Source organism: Sus scrofa, chromosome 1 (genome assembly GCF_000003025.6).
Source record: "Sus scrofa isolate TJ Tabasco breed Duroc chromosome 1, Sscrofa11.1, whole genome shotgun sequence".
NCBI lineage: Eukaryota > Metazoa > Chordata > Mammalia > Artiodactyla > Suidae > Sus > Sus scrofa.
Genome location: NC_010443.5, coordinates 56,375,632 through 56,396,628, shown reverse-complemented (window position 1 = coordinate 56,396,628; position 20,997 = coordinate 56,375,632). Strand labels below are relative to the sequence as shown.

Genomic DNA, 20,997 nt, shown 5'->3' with positions numbered 1-20,997 from the left:
GGAGGGGTGTCACAGAAAAAAACAATTCTTCTGAAAGATGTTATGAAAGCAATTTCTTTCACTTAAAAGTCTCCAGTGGAATTCCCACAACAGACAACAAAATCATTTCCCAGCCAATTCTTCATTGCTTTTCTCAAATACAAATGCCATATAACAAAAAGCATGGATAATTCCACAACACAGGCTATTTCTAGGCTACCGGAGGGAAGTATACCATCAACGCCCATTTACAACATCTTCTTCACAGATGTGCATAGTTTATGCTGTCATCAGACAAATCCCATAATAAGAGCAATAACGCTGGCATAGAATTCATCAGAACAAAAATTTAAGTGAATTTTGCACTATTATCATCACTTCTGAAAATTAATTTCTCATGAAGAGTACCAAATCAAATTATCTAACATCTGGTGTCTTGTTTGATAGCTGACCACAACTGGATCACATCATGACACAGCACATAAAGGAAGTGATAATATCCAGAAACAAGTTCTGAAATGTTATCACCTACACACCAAACATAGTGAATTGAAGGTATTTATCAGTGGCCATGCAAAACTCCTTAATTCACTGTTTCTGTGAGAAATACAGGGCATGCAAATTCATGTAATTTATTCAGTCATCTCCAAGTTTCTCTCTAGATCTTCCTTAAATATTTCCTATACATGATCATAATTAAAATACTTAATACATATAAAATGCTTTGAGTAATGCTTGGCACATAGTAGCTATCGACTAAATGTTGGTTATTATTATTATTTCATGTCTTAAAAGTGATGCTTTGTATGCCATGCAGAGATTCTCAAGTATGGTTTTCTTTAAGTAAATTCAACCCAGTGCTCCCAGTGAGGAGAAAGTCTAATATGCAAGGCATCTTCTATATTTTATCTTTGTCTTGTTTGGGAGTACAAACAAGTGTATATCACATTAGAAGTGATCAAAAATGTGTTTAAAATATCTGCATGTGTACTGCTGGGTAAAAGCTACCGAGGAATTACCTGATATTGTAAAATTAAGAACAAATTAAAAATTTTTGATAACTCCATCACAAAGATGCACTGATTAAAACAGCCCCTTCTCATATTGCATTACCTTCAGACTATAATAAACACTTGCAGTATTGTTAAAGTATTTTGCTATATGGTTTATTTTTATAATAATGAATCTGATACGCTCTAATCTCCTTTGGTTTGTTATACATCACCCATACATCATTCATTCCATTCACTTAAAGCATCGTCTTCATGTCCAGGTATTTCTGTTGGTGACTGGTCAAGAGAAGTTGAATCTTTGTACTTCATTGAACTCAGCTCAGATTGTATCTCAGTTGTTGAAGCTTTTGATGCCCAGAAATCTTTGACTGTCGCCCTGGAAGAAGAAATTTTTTAAAATCTTTTATGAGATGAAAACTAAATAGATTTATATTTAGTTCTTTCCAAATAGAAGTGCCTCCTAAATCACAATTATTTTTAGCATGTGATGCATCCACTTCATTGTGATGACAGATGAGTCCTTAGCTGTACAAGAGATTATACTCACATAGGGATTAGAAATATTCTCATCTAAATTAATTAGTAGGTTATAATGACCAAGTTTTAAAGTTGTGAAAACCACAACTCGACAACACAAATATTCATTTAATAAACTCTTTTATTTAGCAACTACTATGTGAAACTGTAAAAACTGCACTTAAAAGCTTTCTCCTGGCTGGGGACCAAGTCACGAGACAGGGTAGCTTGAACTAGGATAGTCCCGGGAGGGCTGAAGACAGTTTCAGGACGCTGGTGAGAAGCACCATGGACAGAGCTTTGGATTCCTTGGACAAGGGAGGGGCAGACGAGGAGGAGGAGGAGGAGGAGGAGGAGGAGGAGGAGGAGGAGGAGGAGGAGGTGGTGGAGGAGGTGGAGGAGGGGGAGGGGGAGGGGGAGGAGGAGGAGGAGGAGGATGGATGGATGGATGGCTAATCAAGGATGACAACTCAGTTTCAATCCTTCACCTACCAGTTTACAATTATGAAGATCAGTACAAAGATCACGAATATACAGATAATAACTCCTATGGTCAGCACAAAAACTAGGACTGCATCAGTGTCTGGTCGGCTTGATCTTTTCATCTGCAATTCTAGAGAAAAAAACACATACCTGATGATTCTCACTACTGGAAAAAAAGGAAATGGATATCTAAATGGAAACTTTATATCTGGAAAAAAAAACTCTAGAAAAACACAGAAAGCATTAGTGGAAAGAAAGTCATTAATGAATTTGCTCTGCATGTTAGAAATGTCCTTTCAAACATGCAGAAAAGTTGAAAGAATTTGACAACAAACATCCATCTTTTTTTAGGGCTGCACCAGTGGCACATGGAGATTCCCAGGCCAGGGGTCAAATCAGAGCTACAGCAAGGCCAGATCTGAGCCATGTCTGCAACTTACACCACAGATCAAGGCAACGCGGGTCTTAACCTATTGGGCAAGGCCAGGGATTGAATCTATTTTTAGTTTTTCGAGAAACCTCCATACTGTTTTCCATAGTGGTTGTACCAATGTACATGCCCACCAACAATGTAAAAGGGTTCCCTTTTCTCCACACCCTCTCCAGCATGTATTATTTGTAGACTTTTTGATGATGGCCATTCTGGCTGGTATAAGGTGGTACCTCATAGTACTTTTGATTTGTATTTCTCTAATAATTAGGGATGTTGAGCATGTTTTTATGTGTTTTTTGGCAATCCATATGTCTTCTTTGGAGAAATGTCTACTTAGATCTTCTGCCCATTTTTTGTTGGATTGTTTGTTTTTTGATATTGAGCTGCTGGAGGTGTTTGCATATTTTGGAGATTAATCCCTTGTCAGTTGCTTCAATTACAAATATTTTCTCCCATTCCATAGGTTGTCTTTTCACTTTGATGATGGTCTACTTTGCTGTGCAGAAGCTTTTTAGTTTGACTTAGACCCATTTGTTTATATTTGCTTTTGTTTCCTTCTCTTTGGAGTCAGGTCTACAAAAATATTGCTAAGAGCTATACCAATAAAATTACTGCCTATGTTTTTCTCTAGGAATTTTATGGGTTTAGGTCTTACATTCAAGGCTTTAATCCATTTTGAGTTAATTTTTGGGTATGGTGTACAACAGTAACTTCCTTTCACTCTTTGGCATGTGGCTGTCCAATATTCTCAAGACCATTTTTTTGAAGACGAAACTTTTAATTTTGATGAAGTCTAATTCCAATAATTCCTTTTATGGTGATTTTTTTTCATGTTTAAGAAGAGACCCTTGCCTACTCCTGAGTCATACAGATACTCTCCTATATCTCCTTTCTAAAGTTTAATGGTTTTAGCTTTCATATTTTGGGCTATAATACATCTCTAATTTTTGTATATGCAGTAAGGCAGGGGCTGAAGCTCAGTCTTCTTCACACAAATATCCAAACACCACTTTTAAATTAGCACTCTCTCCCATATCTTTCTGTTTTTCCTACAAATAAGGCTATTAAGGAGATGAAACCAGTCTATCATATACATCATTACATTGATACATTGTAAACTGATAAAAGTTCAATTTATATCAAGTTATTAGTTACTTGTGGCTCTTCTTGGTCCCTAAACCATAGACTCATAAAAGTTCACGTGAGGAAGGACCATTTAAAAGATCATCTGTATCCATGTATTTTAATATTTTAATTTTGGTAAGTACCACTCTAACAAATAATTCTCCTATAAGGGCAATCTCAACTGCTTATTCATCTGGATTTTCTTCCTATTCTTTACATACCATGGAGTATAATTTTCCATTTTCCTTAGTAATTCTTGAGCTATAAACTCAATTTAGTGAACTCATTAAATAATTCCAAATATGATGAAGTTATACATCATATTTATACTCCAGCATTGTTACATTTTAAAAACCTTTTTGTTTATTTATTTGTTTGGTTTTTTAATAGCAACAGTTTTCCAATGTCAGACTCTTATTTTTTTATTTTATTTTATTTTATTTTTTGTCTTTTTGTCTTTTTAGGATCACACCTGAGGCATGTGGAGGTTCCCAGGCTAGAGGTCTAATCAGAGCAGTAGCTGGCAACCTACGCCACAGCCACAGCAATGCTGGATCCGAGCCGTGTCTTTGACCTACACCACAGCTCATGGCAATGCTGGATCCTTAACCCACTGAGCGAGGCCAGGGATCAAACCTGCAACCTCATGGTTCCTAGTCGGATTTGTTTCCGCTGCGCCACGACAGGAGCTCCAAAAATCTTTTTATTTTTGGTAACTTTATATTTTTAGAAGCAGTGAGTTTTTTAAGCTCAAATTAAGGAAAAAAAAAAACCACCTTTTGGGGTAAAACTTGATAAGAAGTAATGCAAAATTTCTTTCCATTTACCCATTACCCTGCAATAGTAGCCAAAAGAAGGTAGAGAATAAGAGGTGTAAAGATTATAGTACATTTCAATGGTAGGTAGTCTTCTTGCAAGGGTCTCTTAGATTACTTTACATCTAATAAAAAATAATTTGCATTTCTACTGAAATTTTCTTATGAAAAACAGTCTGAATTTCAATGCTGCAACTTTTTAGAAAATCTAAGCTTGCAGTAATATTAGTTTTCTAAGGCCACCATAACAAAGTACCACTAAGTGGGTGATTTTAAAACATCAGAAATATATTGTCTCACAGTTCTGGAGGATAAACATCTGAATACAAGGTATCGATAAGGCCATGCTCTCTCAAATGGCTCTGGGGAGAGAGCCTTCCTCTCCTCTTCCAGCTTCTGGTAGTCCAGATGTTTCTTGGCTTGTGACAGCATCACTCCAGTCTCTGTCCAATCTGCCTTCACATGGCTGTCTTCTCCCCGTGTGTAAGTGTTCACATACATTCTCCTCTCTCTGCATCACTGTGACAAGTTTCCTTCTTATAAGAACATCAATCATACTGGATTAAAGGTTCACTTTCCTCTGGTATGTATGACCTTGTCTTACCTGAACTAATTACATCTGCAACAACTCTGTTTCCAAACAAGGTGGACACATTTTGAGGTTCTAGGAGCTAGGACTTGAAAGTATCTTTTTTTTACGGGGACATAATTCAATCAAAACAATGCCTGACTATGAAAGACAACTATTGTGGAAATGAGAAATCTGTTATATGAGGGAATAGATGGTACATTTTCATTAATTAAGCCACATTCACCCTAAAATATTTCAACTTTTTTTTAAGCCAGTACCATATTGTGTGAACATTTATAGCCAAAATATCTGTTTCATGTCTAAACAGCCAAAAGGGTCTGTCACAGTGGTATACCCAATCATCCTTCTTAAAAGAAACTAACAGATACCAAAGTTTTCTGAAAACATTTTGTCATTTAACCAGTGCATATGCTGATATGGCAGAGTCAGTCCACCAGCCCTGGAGAGCTAGCTACAAGAAAGGTCAACTTTGCTTCATTTGCTGATATTGGGATCTGTGCTCCAGCCCTTAACTTACACACTATCAAATGCATGTTGCCTTCTAATCAGAGGAAGAGCTAAGCACTGAGCAGTTCTAACATGGACCAAGCTGAGAAGTGGGGACAAAAACTGAGAATGGCCCCTGAAACTTATAATATCATGAACTATGACTCATTGGGATATTTTTTAGTTGATGATCTTTGGTCCTTTTTTGCCTTTTATAGCACTTTATAGAAATTATCCTTTTAAAAACTCTTGACATTCCAACATAGGAGTAAGGTTATTAACTTTTCTCATAAAGATTCTTTTTAAAGACACTGAACAAGGAGTTCCCTGCTGGTCTAGTGGTTGGAATTTTGTACTTTTACCACTGTGGCCCAGGTTCAATCCTTAATCTGGGAACTGAGATCCCATATCAAGCTGCTTCATGCCATAGCCAAAAAATAAAAATAAAAATAAAAACACTGAACAATAAAGTTACAATTAGTTTACTTTTTAAAAATAAGTCCCCAAACACCCTTGTTTCCAGTTCAGTAAAGGGTGTTATGTTTCATGGTATTTCCAGACTGCAGCTTGGGGTTGAGAAATAGCTTCAAGAAATCCATGAACTATCTTAAAATTGGAGGTAACTTTTGGCATGTTTGTGTATGTGAGTATTTTTCTGGGAAAAGCTTCCTAAGCCTTGAATGGATTCTCAAAAGAATTTGTTGCCAAACCCCTCACACAACAACACAGATTACAACAATATAAATGGTTAAGAGCGACTCAACAAAAAGAAATTATTATTTGAATATAGAAAACATCATAGTTTTGGAGTTCCCGTCGTGGCGCAGTGGTTAACGAATCCGACTAGGAACCATGAGGTTGCAGGTTCGGTCCCTGCCCTTGCTCAGTGGGTTAACGATCCGGCATTGCCGTGAGCTGTGGTGTAGGCTGCAGACGTGGCTCGGATCCCGCGTTGCTGTGGCTCTGGTGTAGGCCGGTGGCTACAGCTCCGATTGGACCCCTAGCCTGGGAACCTCCATATGCCGCGGCAGCGGCCCAAGAAATAGCAACAACAACAACAACAACAACAACAAAAAGACAAAAGACAAAAAAAAAAAAAAAAAAAAAAAAAAAAGAAAGAAAACATCATCGTTTAAACTGAAAAGACATGCACAAGAATCCTTTGGCAAGGGAAGCACAGTTTCTAACATGTAAATTTATGTTCAGGTCAAGATTTGCCTTTTGTGACATATACTAAGGACTGTACTACTGTTTTATAAAAAAAATTTCAAGGAGTTTCTGCCGTGCAACAGTGGGTTAAGAATCTGACTACAGCAGCTCAGGTTGCTGCAGAGGTACAGGTTCAGTCCCAGCCCAGTATAGTGGGTTAAAGGATCCCGTGTTGCCACAGCTGTAGCATCGGTCACAGTTATGGCTCGGATTCTGTCCCTGGCCCAGGGAACTTCCATGTGCCATGAGTGGGGCCATAAAAAAAATTCTTCGGATGAATAATTTTTAGAAGATATGCTTTGACATAATGTTTCTTAATTTTACTTTACTGTTATCAAGATCTTTGTTAATCATCCATAAGAATTCTATGTATCCATTTTCTGCGACAGAAGTAAAGGTAAGAATATAATTAAAGTTAAAGGACTATTCTTTTGAGATACTTCAGGGATATACCAATTTTTCCAAAGTCAGGGACATCTGATTCTACTTTGTGGGAAAAAAAAAAAAAAAAGAATGAAGTAGTATCACGTTGTAGAAAGATCTAAATGGCATAAAACTAATGGTTTTCAAAATGTGATCTCTGGACCAACAGCACTTAGGAACTTGTTAGAAATAGAAATTTTTGTGTCAACCCCACTCAAGATCTACAGAATCAGAAACTATGGGGGGTCAGGCTGGTGACTGGTGGTTTAACAAGCCCTCCAGGTGATTTTGATATTCTTTAAAGTTTGAGATTTAAGCAAACCAAAACATTGCTGGGTACTTACCAGCTGTTGTATAGACTGTGAATTTAACAGTTGCTACTATTTCATTATTGTCCAATGTTTCACACTGGAAAGCCATGGGGTGAGTTTCCCTTTGAACCTCCAGGATTGCTGAATCATTTGCAAGTATAACGGCTTGCTATTTTAAAAGAAAAAAAAAAAAGATATCAACATTCTTCATGTAAGCTTAAGATCAGGAAACATTTATTTCTAAAACAAAACAAGAGTCACTTTCAGTCCAGGACAGTAATTAATTATGCACATGGGTTTTAAAGTCAGAAAATACAGATAACAAGGACCACCTTCCTGCCTATGTAAAGCAGAATCAGTTAGTCTCTGTATCTCAGCTAAAGCTGGTCCTCTTTGGATTCTTTGTCAGTGGGTTCGACTAATCATGGACTTACAATATTCAGAAAAAAAAATCCAGAAAGTTCATTCCAAAAAGCAAAACTTGAATTGGTTGTATGGTGCTATGTACATAGCATTTACTCTGTATTTACAACTATTTATATAGTATTTACATTGTACTAGGTACTCAAAGGATATAGGAGGATATAAGTATGTTATATGCAAATACTATATATTTTATATAAGGGACTTGAGCATCCCCAATTTTGATATCTGGAGAGGTCCTGAATTAATCTCCTGAGGATACTGAGCAATGACTGTACTTATCTGTAAAATGAGTATAATGATAGGAATTACCTCATAGACTGTTACATGGGTAAAAGAAACTAGCACTTGGTGTGTGTCTGGCACTTAATAAACACTCAATTAATGTTAGCTGCTGTTATCATTATACACCTCCTATATATACAAATGAAAATCTTGCTTCAAAATAGAACACTTTATACAAAACAGATGTTTTTAGGTTCCGATAATAGCTGGCCCTAAGACATATGTAAAGCCTTAACTACACTAAATAATGAAAATTTTAAATTCCAATAGTAATAAAGTTGTATGACTTTAAGTTCATTTTTACAAATTACACCCCCCACTTTTACGGCTGCATATGGAAGTTCTGGGGCCGGGGGTTGAATTGGCATATGGAAGTTCTGGGGCCGGGGGTTGAATTGAAGGTGGCATATGGAAGTTCTGGGGCCGGGGGTTGAATTGAAGGTGCAACTGCGGCTTACATGACACCACAGCAATACCAGATCCAAGCCACATCTGCAACCTATGCCACAGCTTATAGCAATGCTGGATCCTTAACCCACTGAGCCAGACCAGGGATCAAACCCGCATCCTCAGAGAGATAGTATTTACATTGTACTAGGTATTCAAAGGATATAGGAGGATATAAGTATGTTATATGCAAATACTATATATATTTACAACCTGCTAAGCCACAACAGGAACTCTGAAAACTGCTTTTTTAAAGAGAAGGTTTTCTGAACACCATCAAGGACTAGGAGACAAATCTTATCACTCAGTAGAAAGCAGCAAATTACATATCATTACTCACTTGGTTTGGCCTTAGAAGTCTCCAAACATATTTGAAACGGTTTACAGGAGATGTATGAACACATGACAGTCTAACACTTTCGAGATTTTCTGAAATTGGTTTACCCCCTGGAAAAAAGAAAAATTAAATACACATATACTGAATGGGCACTGTAAATTGCTTTATACACAATACTACTTTTTAAAGTCACCTCCAATTTTAAAATCAGTTATATGCTAGAAGTTATCAAATGTATTACTGAAAGTTTGACTATAGAGGAGCAGAGAGGCATCATGGACACAAAAATAAAGTCACCAAAAGAAGCAGGTAGGAAACACCAGAGCTGTCTGTTCCTTCAGCAGAATAAAGTATGGAGAAGAGATATTAGTGATCTACTAAACTTTGAGATCGAGTAGCAGCTTTCAATTTACTTGTTAGGGACACCCCCCACCCCACCTTACCCATGCTTAGACCTAACGAAATCTCTGACTAGAGCATGGCTCTCCAAGTTCTCAGTGTAAGGTTTACCAATCTACTGATAAACTATCACAACCAAAATGCCAAAAGCATTTAACTAAAGGACAGCCTCAATCACAAACCTTGAGAGCAACAAAGTTCCAGGTATTAGACAGAATATATGTTAAATCTAGACATCACTGAAAAAGGTTAAGGCAAACACAGAAAGAGCTATAACTGCCTAGAGAAGTGAAATTTTAAGTTTTCTTATGATCTCCTTTTGCTATATCATTTGGTCATCTTCTTCCACTCATGGCAACCTGAGGTTAAGGATATTTTCCCAGAATGGACTCTTCCCCCAGTCTCCCTCCAGTGCAACATCCAACTCACAGCCACAATCTACTGGTCCACGGCATTCTTCTACTCGTACGATACACTTGGATTCACCACCAGGGCATCCATTGGTTAATAAGACTTCTCTGATACCAACACCTTTGGTAAAAGAAATAGGCAAGAGTTAAGAAAAACAAATTCCAGAATTTCTTTACTCTTCCACCTAGGTCTTTTTTGAGACTTTCCTCCTAATTTCAGAAATTAAATTCCTAAATTCAGGGTGATAACATTTAGGTTTTTTTTTTAGGTCCCTCATTTTGAATTGTTTCATAAGACAGCATTTTCCAAAGTGAGTTACATGAAACACTAGTTTCTCTGGTTGTTACCATAGAAAAAGGATTTTATCATTATATATACTTGGAAATTATACATTAAATAAAATGAAAGGAAGCTCTTTCCTCAGAATTTTAGGGGAACTTTTAATATGCTAGTAAATTAATGTGATATTATGTGTAAATATTCATTGATCTAAGATGTAAAATTTTTCATTTTAACATATCTGAAAACAGAATGCACCTTAGAATTGACAGCATGTCAAGACTGGCAGCATTTTTCCTTTTTAGAGATGCATAAAATGTGTCTATTACAACCAATAAAGTCTTAGATTTGATGAAATACAGTAGTACACAGGATCTTTCAAATTTATTTGACCATGGAACTCTGGGGGTGGGGGTGGGCTGGAGCTTGTACAGGAAATTGCAAAAATAACATTTTAACATAAATGATGTTTTTAAAATACTTAGATTGGTAAAATATCTGTATTACATGTATCAGAACAGACTATTAACTATCAAATCTCCGTTTCCATAAAGATACTCTCAATAGAATTGCCACATATTTCATCACAAGAAATTGTCTTTACTGACCAACCTCAGATCTCTGCAGAGTTTGCCCTACCATTATCTGAATTGAAGGAAGCAATAAAAAGCTAGTTCAGTGACATGCTGAACATGTCCTGTGATAAATGACCTGTGATAAGACTGTGTCATCACAAGCTAAGGAAGAGTACATCTTGATTTTCTTGTGGGCAAGTTGTTAATCATAAAACCCATTTTCGAGGGCAAGGGAAAGCTGAAGTTTAGAGATGGCTTATAATAGTACTTCTCAAACTCTAGAGTGTATGCAAAATACTTGGAGATCTTAACTAATATGCAAATTCTGGTTTGGTAAGTAGTCTGCAGTAGGTCCTGAGGTTTTGCATTTCTAAGCTCTCAGGTGATGGTGATATAGCTAGTCTGTGGACCAAACTTTGAGTAGCAAGGGAGAGAACTCCATGTGAGATAAGGAGATGGAAGGTTGGAGGGAGAAGGGCCTCTTGATTAAAAGAAATGTTTAAGAATGGCTGCAGTATGGCTCCACTTGAATTTATGAATGGTACTTTTCTAGAGACATAATCCCATTCTGAAGTACATAAATATTTTCCAAGCAGGTATTTTATGTATTTATTTACTCAAATACGGCTTATGCAATGATGTGTATAGATGTGAGATTTTCTCTAAGTCCATAAAATCTGCCTGTTTATTCTAAGAAAATTTTTTGACTGTTAAAACATTGTTTTGAGAATTTGATAGACCTTTCACTAAAGCATTTTTTCCTTTAAATAGTTATAAATTGAAAATACTTTTAGAAGACTTAAAATATTATAGATGTGAAATATTGCCTTTTATGATTTATTCTTCTCCTTAGAATTTATCACCATCTGACAAATTATATATTATTTTTCATATTATTTATCTCTCTGCCCTACTAAAATATACACTCCTTGAAAGTAGAGAGTTTCCACTGCTTTGTTCACTGCTGTTACAGGTGCTAGGAATATAGAATAGCGTATGCAACAAAATTAAAAAAAATAATAATAATAATTTGTTGAATAAACATGTACAATATATAATTTCTGAACTACATCTTTAAATAATAGAGGACAATATCAATTACTAGACCTGTCATAAAAATTCTCTACCTGTGAAAATTTCTCAAGTAAGCAGCAACAGATGTGAACTGCAAATGAATAAGGTTTTTTACACAGATACCTCTCATTTTCTGACTCTGACTCACTAAGAAGTTAAGGTAAAAAACAGGTTTAAAACTATCTCAAGACATGGAAAATAGAATTCTGGTTGCCAGGGGTTGAAGGGAGTAGGAAATTAGTGCTTAACTGGTGAGGAGATTTCGGTCTAGGATGATGAAAAAGTTCTGGGGAGGATCACGGTACTGACGGCACATCAATGTGAATGCACTTACTGTCACTAAATTGTACATTTGAAAAATGGTTAAAATAGTAAATTTTATATTAGGTATATTTTAGCATCATTTAAAAATTCTATCTCAAATAAAAATAATTCAGGTATAATTTTAAATAAAAAACAAAAAAATGCATGCTGTTCTGATCCATATTTGCACGAACTCTGTCTTTTTACCCTCTGGATTCTGCCCCTCCCTCCTGTCACTGTCTTTTTTCCGAGGCAAATTCTATTTAGAATAAACTTAATTTCATTGTGAATTATCTAGTGCATTCCCATCATGCTAGTCTACAGTGGTTCTCACAAGATGGACTTTTTTAAAAGACACACACACACAAAGATGGTCTTTTAAAAAGCAGCATCAGCTTCATTTGTGAACTTGTTGAGAAATACAAATTCTTAGAACACTCCAAAGGTCTGAAGCAGACCCAGAAATCCATATTTTAACAAGGCTTTCAGGCACTGAAGGTGGAACACTGGTCTATTATAGCATGTTTAGTCTTAATCCCACCCACATGTAAAAGATTTTATGTCCAATTTCTATCCAAGGAATGGTCAAAATAAGTCATAGTCTTTGAATATTATTTTCTCCACAAAACTTCTTCTCTCCATGACATATAAATTGGAAAAATGTAGAATTTAGAATAGACTGTTACAAATAAGCAAATTTCTTGATAGATTTGCCAACACAGTATGTGGGAAGACATCTATGAGATGCATCAGATCTTTCATCTTCTGAACATCTGTGAGATATAAAGTTCTACTTTGGTGAAAACAGTTTATGTGCCAAAAAATTATATATATATGTATGTGTGTGTATATATATGTACATGGAGCTGGCTTAAAATAAGACTAAGGGGTAATGAACTAAAAATATCCTACCTTTCAGTTTTGTGTGTGAATCACAGTTATTAGAAATAGAAACCAGTGAAAGATGAATGAGAGTACACATTTCCCACCCCACCCCTGCCCCCACCTCCCAGCCAAATACAGTATTCTTTATCTACTTGCTCTATGCCACTTACCACATGTAACGGTGCACATCCCAAATTCTACTTCTTTGACTACCGTCTTATTTGAAACTAAACATAAACGCAAAAATACATTATTTAATCATAGGAAAACTTTTCTAAGTGAAAAACTCTTACTTGGATATGGAGGATACAAGCATTTACCATATGAGAAGCAAACATTTTTTAAGTTCCATTTCTAATACATCCTCTATTACTGTTTAAATCAAAATAAAAGTAAACCTTTAAAGAATTATATTAGGAAATAACTCACAAAGAATTATATTCAAACCTCGTATATAACTTAAAAATAATTTTTTCATCAGTTTAATGCACTGTGAGTTAAAGTTACATGGAAGGTCAGAAAAATACAAAATATCCTGCCAATTGTAGAGCCCATTTTTTTCTCTATTGTCTCAATTTTTCTCTATTTTCCAAAAAAAAAAATTAGTGCATTATTTTTATCTAAAAAGAAGTCTGTATGCAAGGTATTCATTAAAATTATGTTACAGATTGATTCTACTCAGTCTCAGGTTAAGATGGTAAATTATTACTAAGAATTTATTTCAACACCTTATTTGGCAGGATAATTTAGGACTACAGTAGTATTTGAGTAAATATGATTGATTTTAATCTCCTAAGATATTTCTCTTTTTCTAACTGTTCTGAAATTTGACATGAATTCCACTAGCTGTAGCATATAATCAATTCTTCATAGCTCAGATTAGGACTAAAATCTCAAGAAAAATTAAATGAGGTGTTAGAAGGTAATTTTTAAAATGCATCGTGCCCTAAGGCAACAATATTACATGGAAAAACGCATCAAAGTTGGAGTCCAAATTGCTTCTTCTAGTACTAATTAGTTATTCTGCTATTCTGAATTTGGGCAAATCACTTAAACTCTGTCAGGTCTAATTAAACCCTCTGTAAAATCTGAAAAGGAGAACCTATCTCATTGATTATTATAAGAATTAAATGTGATAATGTGTGTGCAAACATTCTGTGCACTACAAAGACACTTAAGATACCATAACCACATTCATACACTTAATTCATTTTATAGTTATTTCATATCATTCCAAGATTTTTTTTCCTATTTTGATTACTGTAACTTTTCATAAACACTTCTATACTTAGAAGCATCAATTGCAGTGCCTTGAATACATAGTAAGCAAATATATACTTGATGTATATATAAGTAAATAAATATCAACTTTGTTAAATAATTTGGACTGTCATGATGCTCAATTCTGAATTGACATTTCTGCTTGAAATGCTTGGATACCCTCTGCTGTTACATTATAAAATATAAAGTAAAAACTAAATCTTGAACATAGAAAACACATGTAGGAGAATGAGTAATAGACTAATTTTAAATATAAACTCCTTTCAAAATCCATTCAAAAAAAAATAAGCTCTACTATGCTACTTTAGGAAACTTAAATTCTCCTAAATCTAGAAAAAAATATGAGGTTTAATCTGATGGTATCTAAAGTTCCTTTTGGCTTTGACTATTGAGTGTTCATTAGGTTACTCGAAGACTTTCCTTTTGGTGGAAATCCTACAAGGGTGGGTCAGGGAAGTTACATTTATCTGGACTTGCGTGGTATTTGTCAAAATTTCCCATTATGAGCCTATGGAGAAAAAGATGTGTAACATTAAATCAGATCCACTGATACTAATTAATCGGTTGGTATCATGTGCTATGAGTGATATGTCCTAGTTGAAATTTTAATTAATGATTTGGAAAATATTGATATCATGCTGATTGAACGTGGGGATCATGCAAAAACTAGGGAGGATAGCAAATATGTTTGAAGATAAATCTGGATCTAAAACTGACAGGGTGGAATAATGGGCAAATCTAAAAAAATGAGACCTTAGAGAAATAAAAAGTCCTGCACATAGAGATAAAAAAGTTAACTGCTCCCAAAATATCTTATAGGCTGTCTTAATTTGATAGAACAGGTGAAAATGAGTGGAGAATTCAACAGTGAATTCAATAGGAGTCAAGAGTGGGATGAAGCTTTTCTAAAAACCTACTGGGTCTTAGACTGTGCTAATGAAGGCCTGGCATCCAGGATGATGCAAATAATGATCCTTATCTTTTTTGTTCTGGACAGATCCTAAAATGTTCTCTTCAATTCTGGATAGCACACCTTAATTGTTGGTATATACCATCAGAAACCCATTTTAATATTTGAGTTTCTTTTTTGAGAACTGACTTGCAAGGTTGATATTTCATGACTTTTATTCTTTCTTAAGCGGTCTTCCAAAAAGAGAGAAAATTAGTTATATTTACACAAGATAAAACCCACTTTTTTTGATAAAACCCATTTTATAGAATAAAACTCATTCTAGTTTTTGATTATTATATAGGCCTATTGTTGGTCTCTTTTATAAATCTAAGGGAATCCTCTTATAAAAGGTATATGGGTATATATATAAAAGGTGAAGGGGTATAAAAGGTATATGTATAAACTAACATAATAGCTTAGTGATTTTTCCTGTATTTTGAAACATTTTGTATCATCCATAGGGACAGATTTCATTATTACTCATCTATTATTCCCAACTGTATTTTTAACAAAGACTAAAATAATAAAATAGAAAAATGGTGGAAACTGTCTAGAAAGATGATGTAGTAGTGAAATAAATCATAGCTATTATGTCATCCTTTGTTTTCTTATTGCTTTGTCCTAAGTATTGCATCATCTTTCAGGAAGATAGTCCAGAAGCACCTTTCTTGTAGTCTATTTTTAGCCTTCATTGAACACAGTTAGGATTTAAAATTTTGTTTGTTTATAATGACAGAGAAGAAAATTGACGTAGCAACACATTTCACAATTATTAAGTGAATCAGAAGAGAGACAAATAACAGCACTTTAGATGCTAATGGTGAAACTGATTCCGTGAGCAAAATGAAGGATATCTTAGATGAATACTTGAGATGAATTTTCTCTAACTCAAGAATTAGTGAATAAACATTATATTTTGAAGGATAAAAAAAGATATATGGTATTCTCATCCACTTAAGTCTTTCAACAGTAAAGACTTGATCCTAAAATATTTTGTGAAAATAAGCTACACCATACTATTTTGCTAAAAGGATGTGGACATCATTCTTTTCTTTTTTAAGGTGCTTATACATCAGCATGCACTTGATATGCTTGTAAATGAACAAATCATGATGCCAGGTTGTAGATGTAAAGGTGATCAAAACAAACAAACAAACAGATGATGCAGAAATGAATAAAATTCATTGGACCAATCATTCCAACTGGTGTTTATAAATCTAAAATGAAAACTTCTGCAATTATGGAGTAAGGAAGAGAGCAGTCTTCTTTTCAACAAATATGTGCCTTTGTAGTTTTCAAAAGTATTGTGTTTTGACAATGCAATTGCAAAGAGAACCAGAGTAATAATAAGCTAGATTATGCTAGGGATGTACTTGAAATCTGGAATCAGTATTTATAAAATGGATACTTTCCAGATTCACATGTAATAGCTGATGAGCCCTCAGTTGCATTCAGAGCACTTTGTCCTTGTAGGGTATACATTTCCTCAAAACCAGGAAACATGAATAAAAACTTGGAGTTTTCCATGTTTACTTACTAAAATTTCAAGTGAGTTGTTTTCACTATCCTTTCACTTTTGCAAGTTATTTGTAAAATACTTTAAAAGTAAAAAAAAAAAAATTTAAGCCCATTGTATAGTAACTGGTGATGATGGTTTTTACTGGTTCATGAGGGTTAAGAAGGGCTTTGCTAAGTTTTAATAATGGGTCTGGAAATGTTTAGAGCTCAGACACCCCAGATTGCTTAAAGTTCTGGATTCTCACAGTTTCCAGGAAAAAGCAGCTATGTATGAAGTTGTATATATTAAATGGTATACAGATTCTCTGAAGTTCACAGAGGCAGAAAATGAGACACTGAAAGAATAAAAAACTTATCTACATCTGACTTTGAATAAGATGGGTTTAGCTCCCATCTGGGTTTAGCTTAAACTCTAGCATTTTACAGCTAAAACTACCCCTTGAACCAGTTTAATACTAAAATTGTTAACTCAATTACTTTTAAAATTAGAGGGAAACAACAGAAACTCTGCTTTAAAATAAACATGTTCTCTTCTACCCTAGTCCTTTCTTTTTCATATTTCCAAAGTCAAGGAGCTCACCAAGCTTTCTGAAATGCAGTGTTACCAAGAAAAACAGCACAAACCTCAACTCCACCATTAACCTCAGATAGTCAATGTCTTTATGCCACTGAGGGTCACTATATGTCATCAGGAAATAAAAGAATGGCTGATAAACACAGTACGTACTTTCATGTATAGGAGACACAAGACTTCCAAGGATATTAAAAGAATCTCAGCTGGTTCATTTATGGGTGGAAGGGAATCATTCTTCTTTAGGTGGCAAACCTGCAACTGACCTTTTTCCTACCATTATTTGAGTTACTAGTCAATATAACAAGGACAATGGCTTGTCAAGTTTTATTGCTTAATGAGCCAGGAGAATAAGGTAAATTTATGTACCAAACACAGGCTCATTCTTTCTTGGTTAGCATGTGTAGTACCTAACAAAGCCTCTAGTTGAACCCCTTGAAAGGTGTTTTCTACTACCACCGTTCCTTTGTGGTTCAAGGTTGAAATAAAACACCACCACAGCACAGAGGTGCTCAATGGTGGGGGCTGCATGAAGCTGACATGGGGCTTCCAGGCAATTTTGTCCACAGACTGGTCACAGTGAGGGGAATTCGGAACTCCTTTGAATTCCAACCTAAAGTGTAAATGTGAAATGGGGAAAAACCTCAAGCAATTTGGAACCTTAAAAAAAACAAAAAAACAAAAAAAAAACTACAATGGGAAAGAAAAAACATAATCACAAGGGGAGTCAAATAGCTCCCCTTGGTAAGACCAGTATTTAGTAATATTTCTGTAGCAATTTCCATATATGCACTCTTCTATCTTGCCGTTGTCTTAGAGAATTAGCACATCTTTTTTTCAAAGCCATTAGCTATGCAATAATGTATAAATTCGGGGCTGTTTTGGGGAGAGCTCTACAAAAGTTAACGTATAATTCTCATCGTCCTCAAAGTGCAGGGAAGGTCTGACCCTTAACAGGTGCCTCGGGGTTCCCGCCAAGGAGCCTCCAGCCCTCACCATCCTGCTCGGCCTCAGCTTGGGGCTCGTTCTCGACCTCGCTGTCATTCTCGGCCTCCTCCTCGCCCTCGTTCTCGCCCTCACTGACCAAGCTGGGATCCTGGACGGCGGTGACGTTGATCCCGCACGTCGACTGGAGGCCCGCCAGGAGCAGCCAGCCGACCGTCAGCAGCAGCCCAGCGGAGCAGCCCGCGCCCCCGGGGCTCATGGTTCTCGGCCCTGACTGCCGCCCAAGGCGCAGTCACAGCCGCCGGCTCCCAACAAGAGGTGCGACGAAAAGAGGAGCCACCTGACTCCGAACTCACACACCGTGTCCCGGTAACCATTGAGGCGTCACAGCTCGTCACCAGCGCGCGGAGCCCCACGGAACACGCCTTCACCGCCGAGGTTCCACGCGGGCCACTTCCGAGGGCGCTCAGGCCACGCCCCTCCCCTTCCGAGTCTCGGGCCATCCTGAGTGCTGGGCGGAGCTCTGCCTCTTGCCCTTCCTCAATTGATGGGCAGCGGGCCAACCGCTGCCTTTCTCGCTCAACCTGCTTTCTTCTAAAAGACGGTCAACCTTCCTGCATTTACTCCTCTCCAAACCGGACTCCCTAGACCCTCGAGCACCTTCCATGTGACTTAGCTTCAAATTCCTTATGCACAATATCCAGATTGACATGTATCAAAAACAATTCGTCATAGCTTTGTTAAGTGGAGTGCCCCAAACTTGAACTGTGTTTGCGGATGAGGCTTGAGGCGTGGAGAATATAAAGGGTGCACTTTCTTTTTTTGATCTGAACTTTGTTGTTAATGTAGCTCAGGCACTTACTCATGTTTTACTATCTTGTGCAGTGCCATCAGCTCTGCATGTGGCTTCCTGTTGAGCTGGAATGCCAGGTGGGAGGGAAAGGAAGGGAGAGGGTAAGATGCAACTATTGTCAACTAGTTCTCCATTCTATATTTGGATAGTTGATGTTTTCGGAGCCAAATACCCTTTGACCCTTGTGAATGTCTGTCTTCATGCTTTTGGCCTATATTTAAAGTCTCATTGAGATTCTTTTGAATCCTGATTCTGTTGCCTAAATATATTAAATATTTCTCCCAAGTTTGATTTCCAAAATATGTTTCCTTTAGATCTCTAACGAAAACATTTAAAAGGGCAACAGGCCAAGAAGCGAGCAGGAAGAGTTTAGTCTCTGACAATGATCCACTAACCCACCCCTTAATTTAACCCAAGAATCAATTCTTTTACTAAAAAGGAGTTGTGTCTTTGTAAGGTTGAATCAGACTGGAAACAAGAATACCTTGGCATTCCAACTTGAAAGAGTAGAAAATCTTAGAGGTAAGTGTAACTCTGATTGCCCTCTTGATGGTATTTAGTATCAATGTGCTCAATTTTTTTATAAAGAAATGAAATGTGGTTAAGTTCCTTCAGTTGATGGTGTTTCAAGAAGTCAACTTTAATTAAGATTTCTTTAAGAATAAAATCATAAACTTTTTAATCAGAAATAAGTGTAGAAATAATGTAGCATTCCTAGTTTCTCATTTTTATAAGAGATAAAGAATTAGAGAGATTAAATGACTCACCTAAGATCATCCAGAAAATTATTTGCAGTGCAGGATCTTACAGCCACATATCCTGAATGCTCATTGAACGCTTTGTGGTTCATATAATTTAGAGTTAACAATGAAGAATCATTTAGTGGGGTCGGTAAGAGTACAAGCACTGAAAACAAATTAGGGTTGAAATTTTTTTATCTTGTTATTCCACGTTTGACTTGATCTAATAGCTACAATGTGAGATTAAGAAAATATTGACAAATAGATGGTTTGATGGATTTCTGTCTGGGATTTGAAACAAAGTTCATTTGGCTATATTTCTAGATGATATTAACCTCTACCTTGAGGTTTAATGTCTAAATTCCTATGACCCATAGGATGAAGAGTAACCTACTGCAGAATGAACTCAAGGTACAACCTGGCTTTTGGAACATATGTACATCCAGCCTCAGCAGACTAACAGCTAAGCAGGTAACAGACAAACATATTAGGAGGGTCTTCAGAGCCAGTTACTTATAACAGAGGAAGATTGCTTGAAACAAAACTGGAAAATTTTCCTTGAATTTTTCTTTTAAAAAGGCTACCAGTTCCAAAGATAGTGAAAGACAAGAATTGCCAGAAATGGTCAGTATTAAAGTTCAAATTGGTATTGGTAAGGAGTCTGCGGTAATATTTTATATTAATTAAGATACCATAAGATATTATAGCAACTCACGAGATTATGAGGGAAATTAAAATGGGAAATTAAGAGATGAAGATACAAAAATGTTTGTTTCACGGCCAAATGAAAGAGTCAAAATTTTTCTTTTTTAAAAAATGCCAAAAATAAGTAATATATTATACTTTCAAACACAAACTGTAGAAAAATCTGTAGTATTTTATGGCCACATTGTTGAATTCTTTATAAGTCAATTTAAGGAACATCTTTTCCTGAAGATGTTATCTTTTTGGGGCAGAGGAAGTCCCATGAACTGTATGGTAAGTAACTTAACTCAAAGAAACATTAATGACCAAATAAACAGCTTCAGAGAGCATCAAGATGGAAATTAAGAGTCTCAAAGAGGTGCTGAAAGATTTGACTTAAATAAAAAACATTCAAATAATATCTGTAATAGCAACAATACTAATCACTTATAAAATACTGTGTTACTCGTACAAGTTATAGTAAAAGTATATCTATCGTCAACAAATTTATACTACCTCTAGTGGAAGTCCAAATAAATGAAAGGTAAATATTAAGGTCATGGTATCAAGAGAGGTTCACCCTACTCTGACCTGTGGGTACCAAGGAACAGGAATTATAACCTCAGTCCCTGATTTGCACCTCTGACCTC

The 20,997-nt window shown here is 36.0% G+C and overlaps 1 protein-coding gene across 1 annotated transcript; it reads right to left on the bottom strand.

Moving 5' to 3' along the window:
• SPACA1 (sperm acrosome associated 1) lies at window positions 1,132-18,329 on the bottom strand. The gene is given in 7 exon segments (NM_001190247.1): window positions 1,132-1,368; window positions 2,001-2,121; window positions 7,419-7,554; window positions 8,881-8,987; window positions 9,706-9,807; window positions 12,974-13,030; window positions 18,122-18,329. Coding segments are annotated over 7 exon segments (888 nt in total). The 3' UTR covers window positions 1,132-1,211.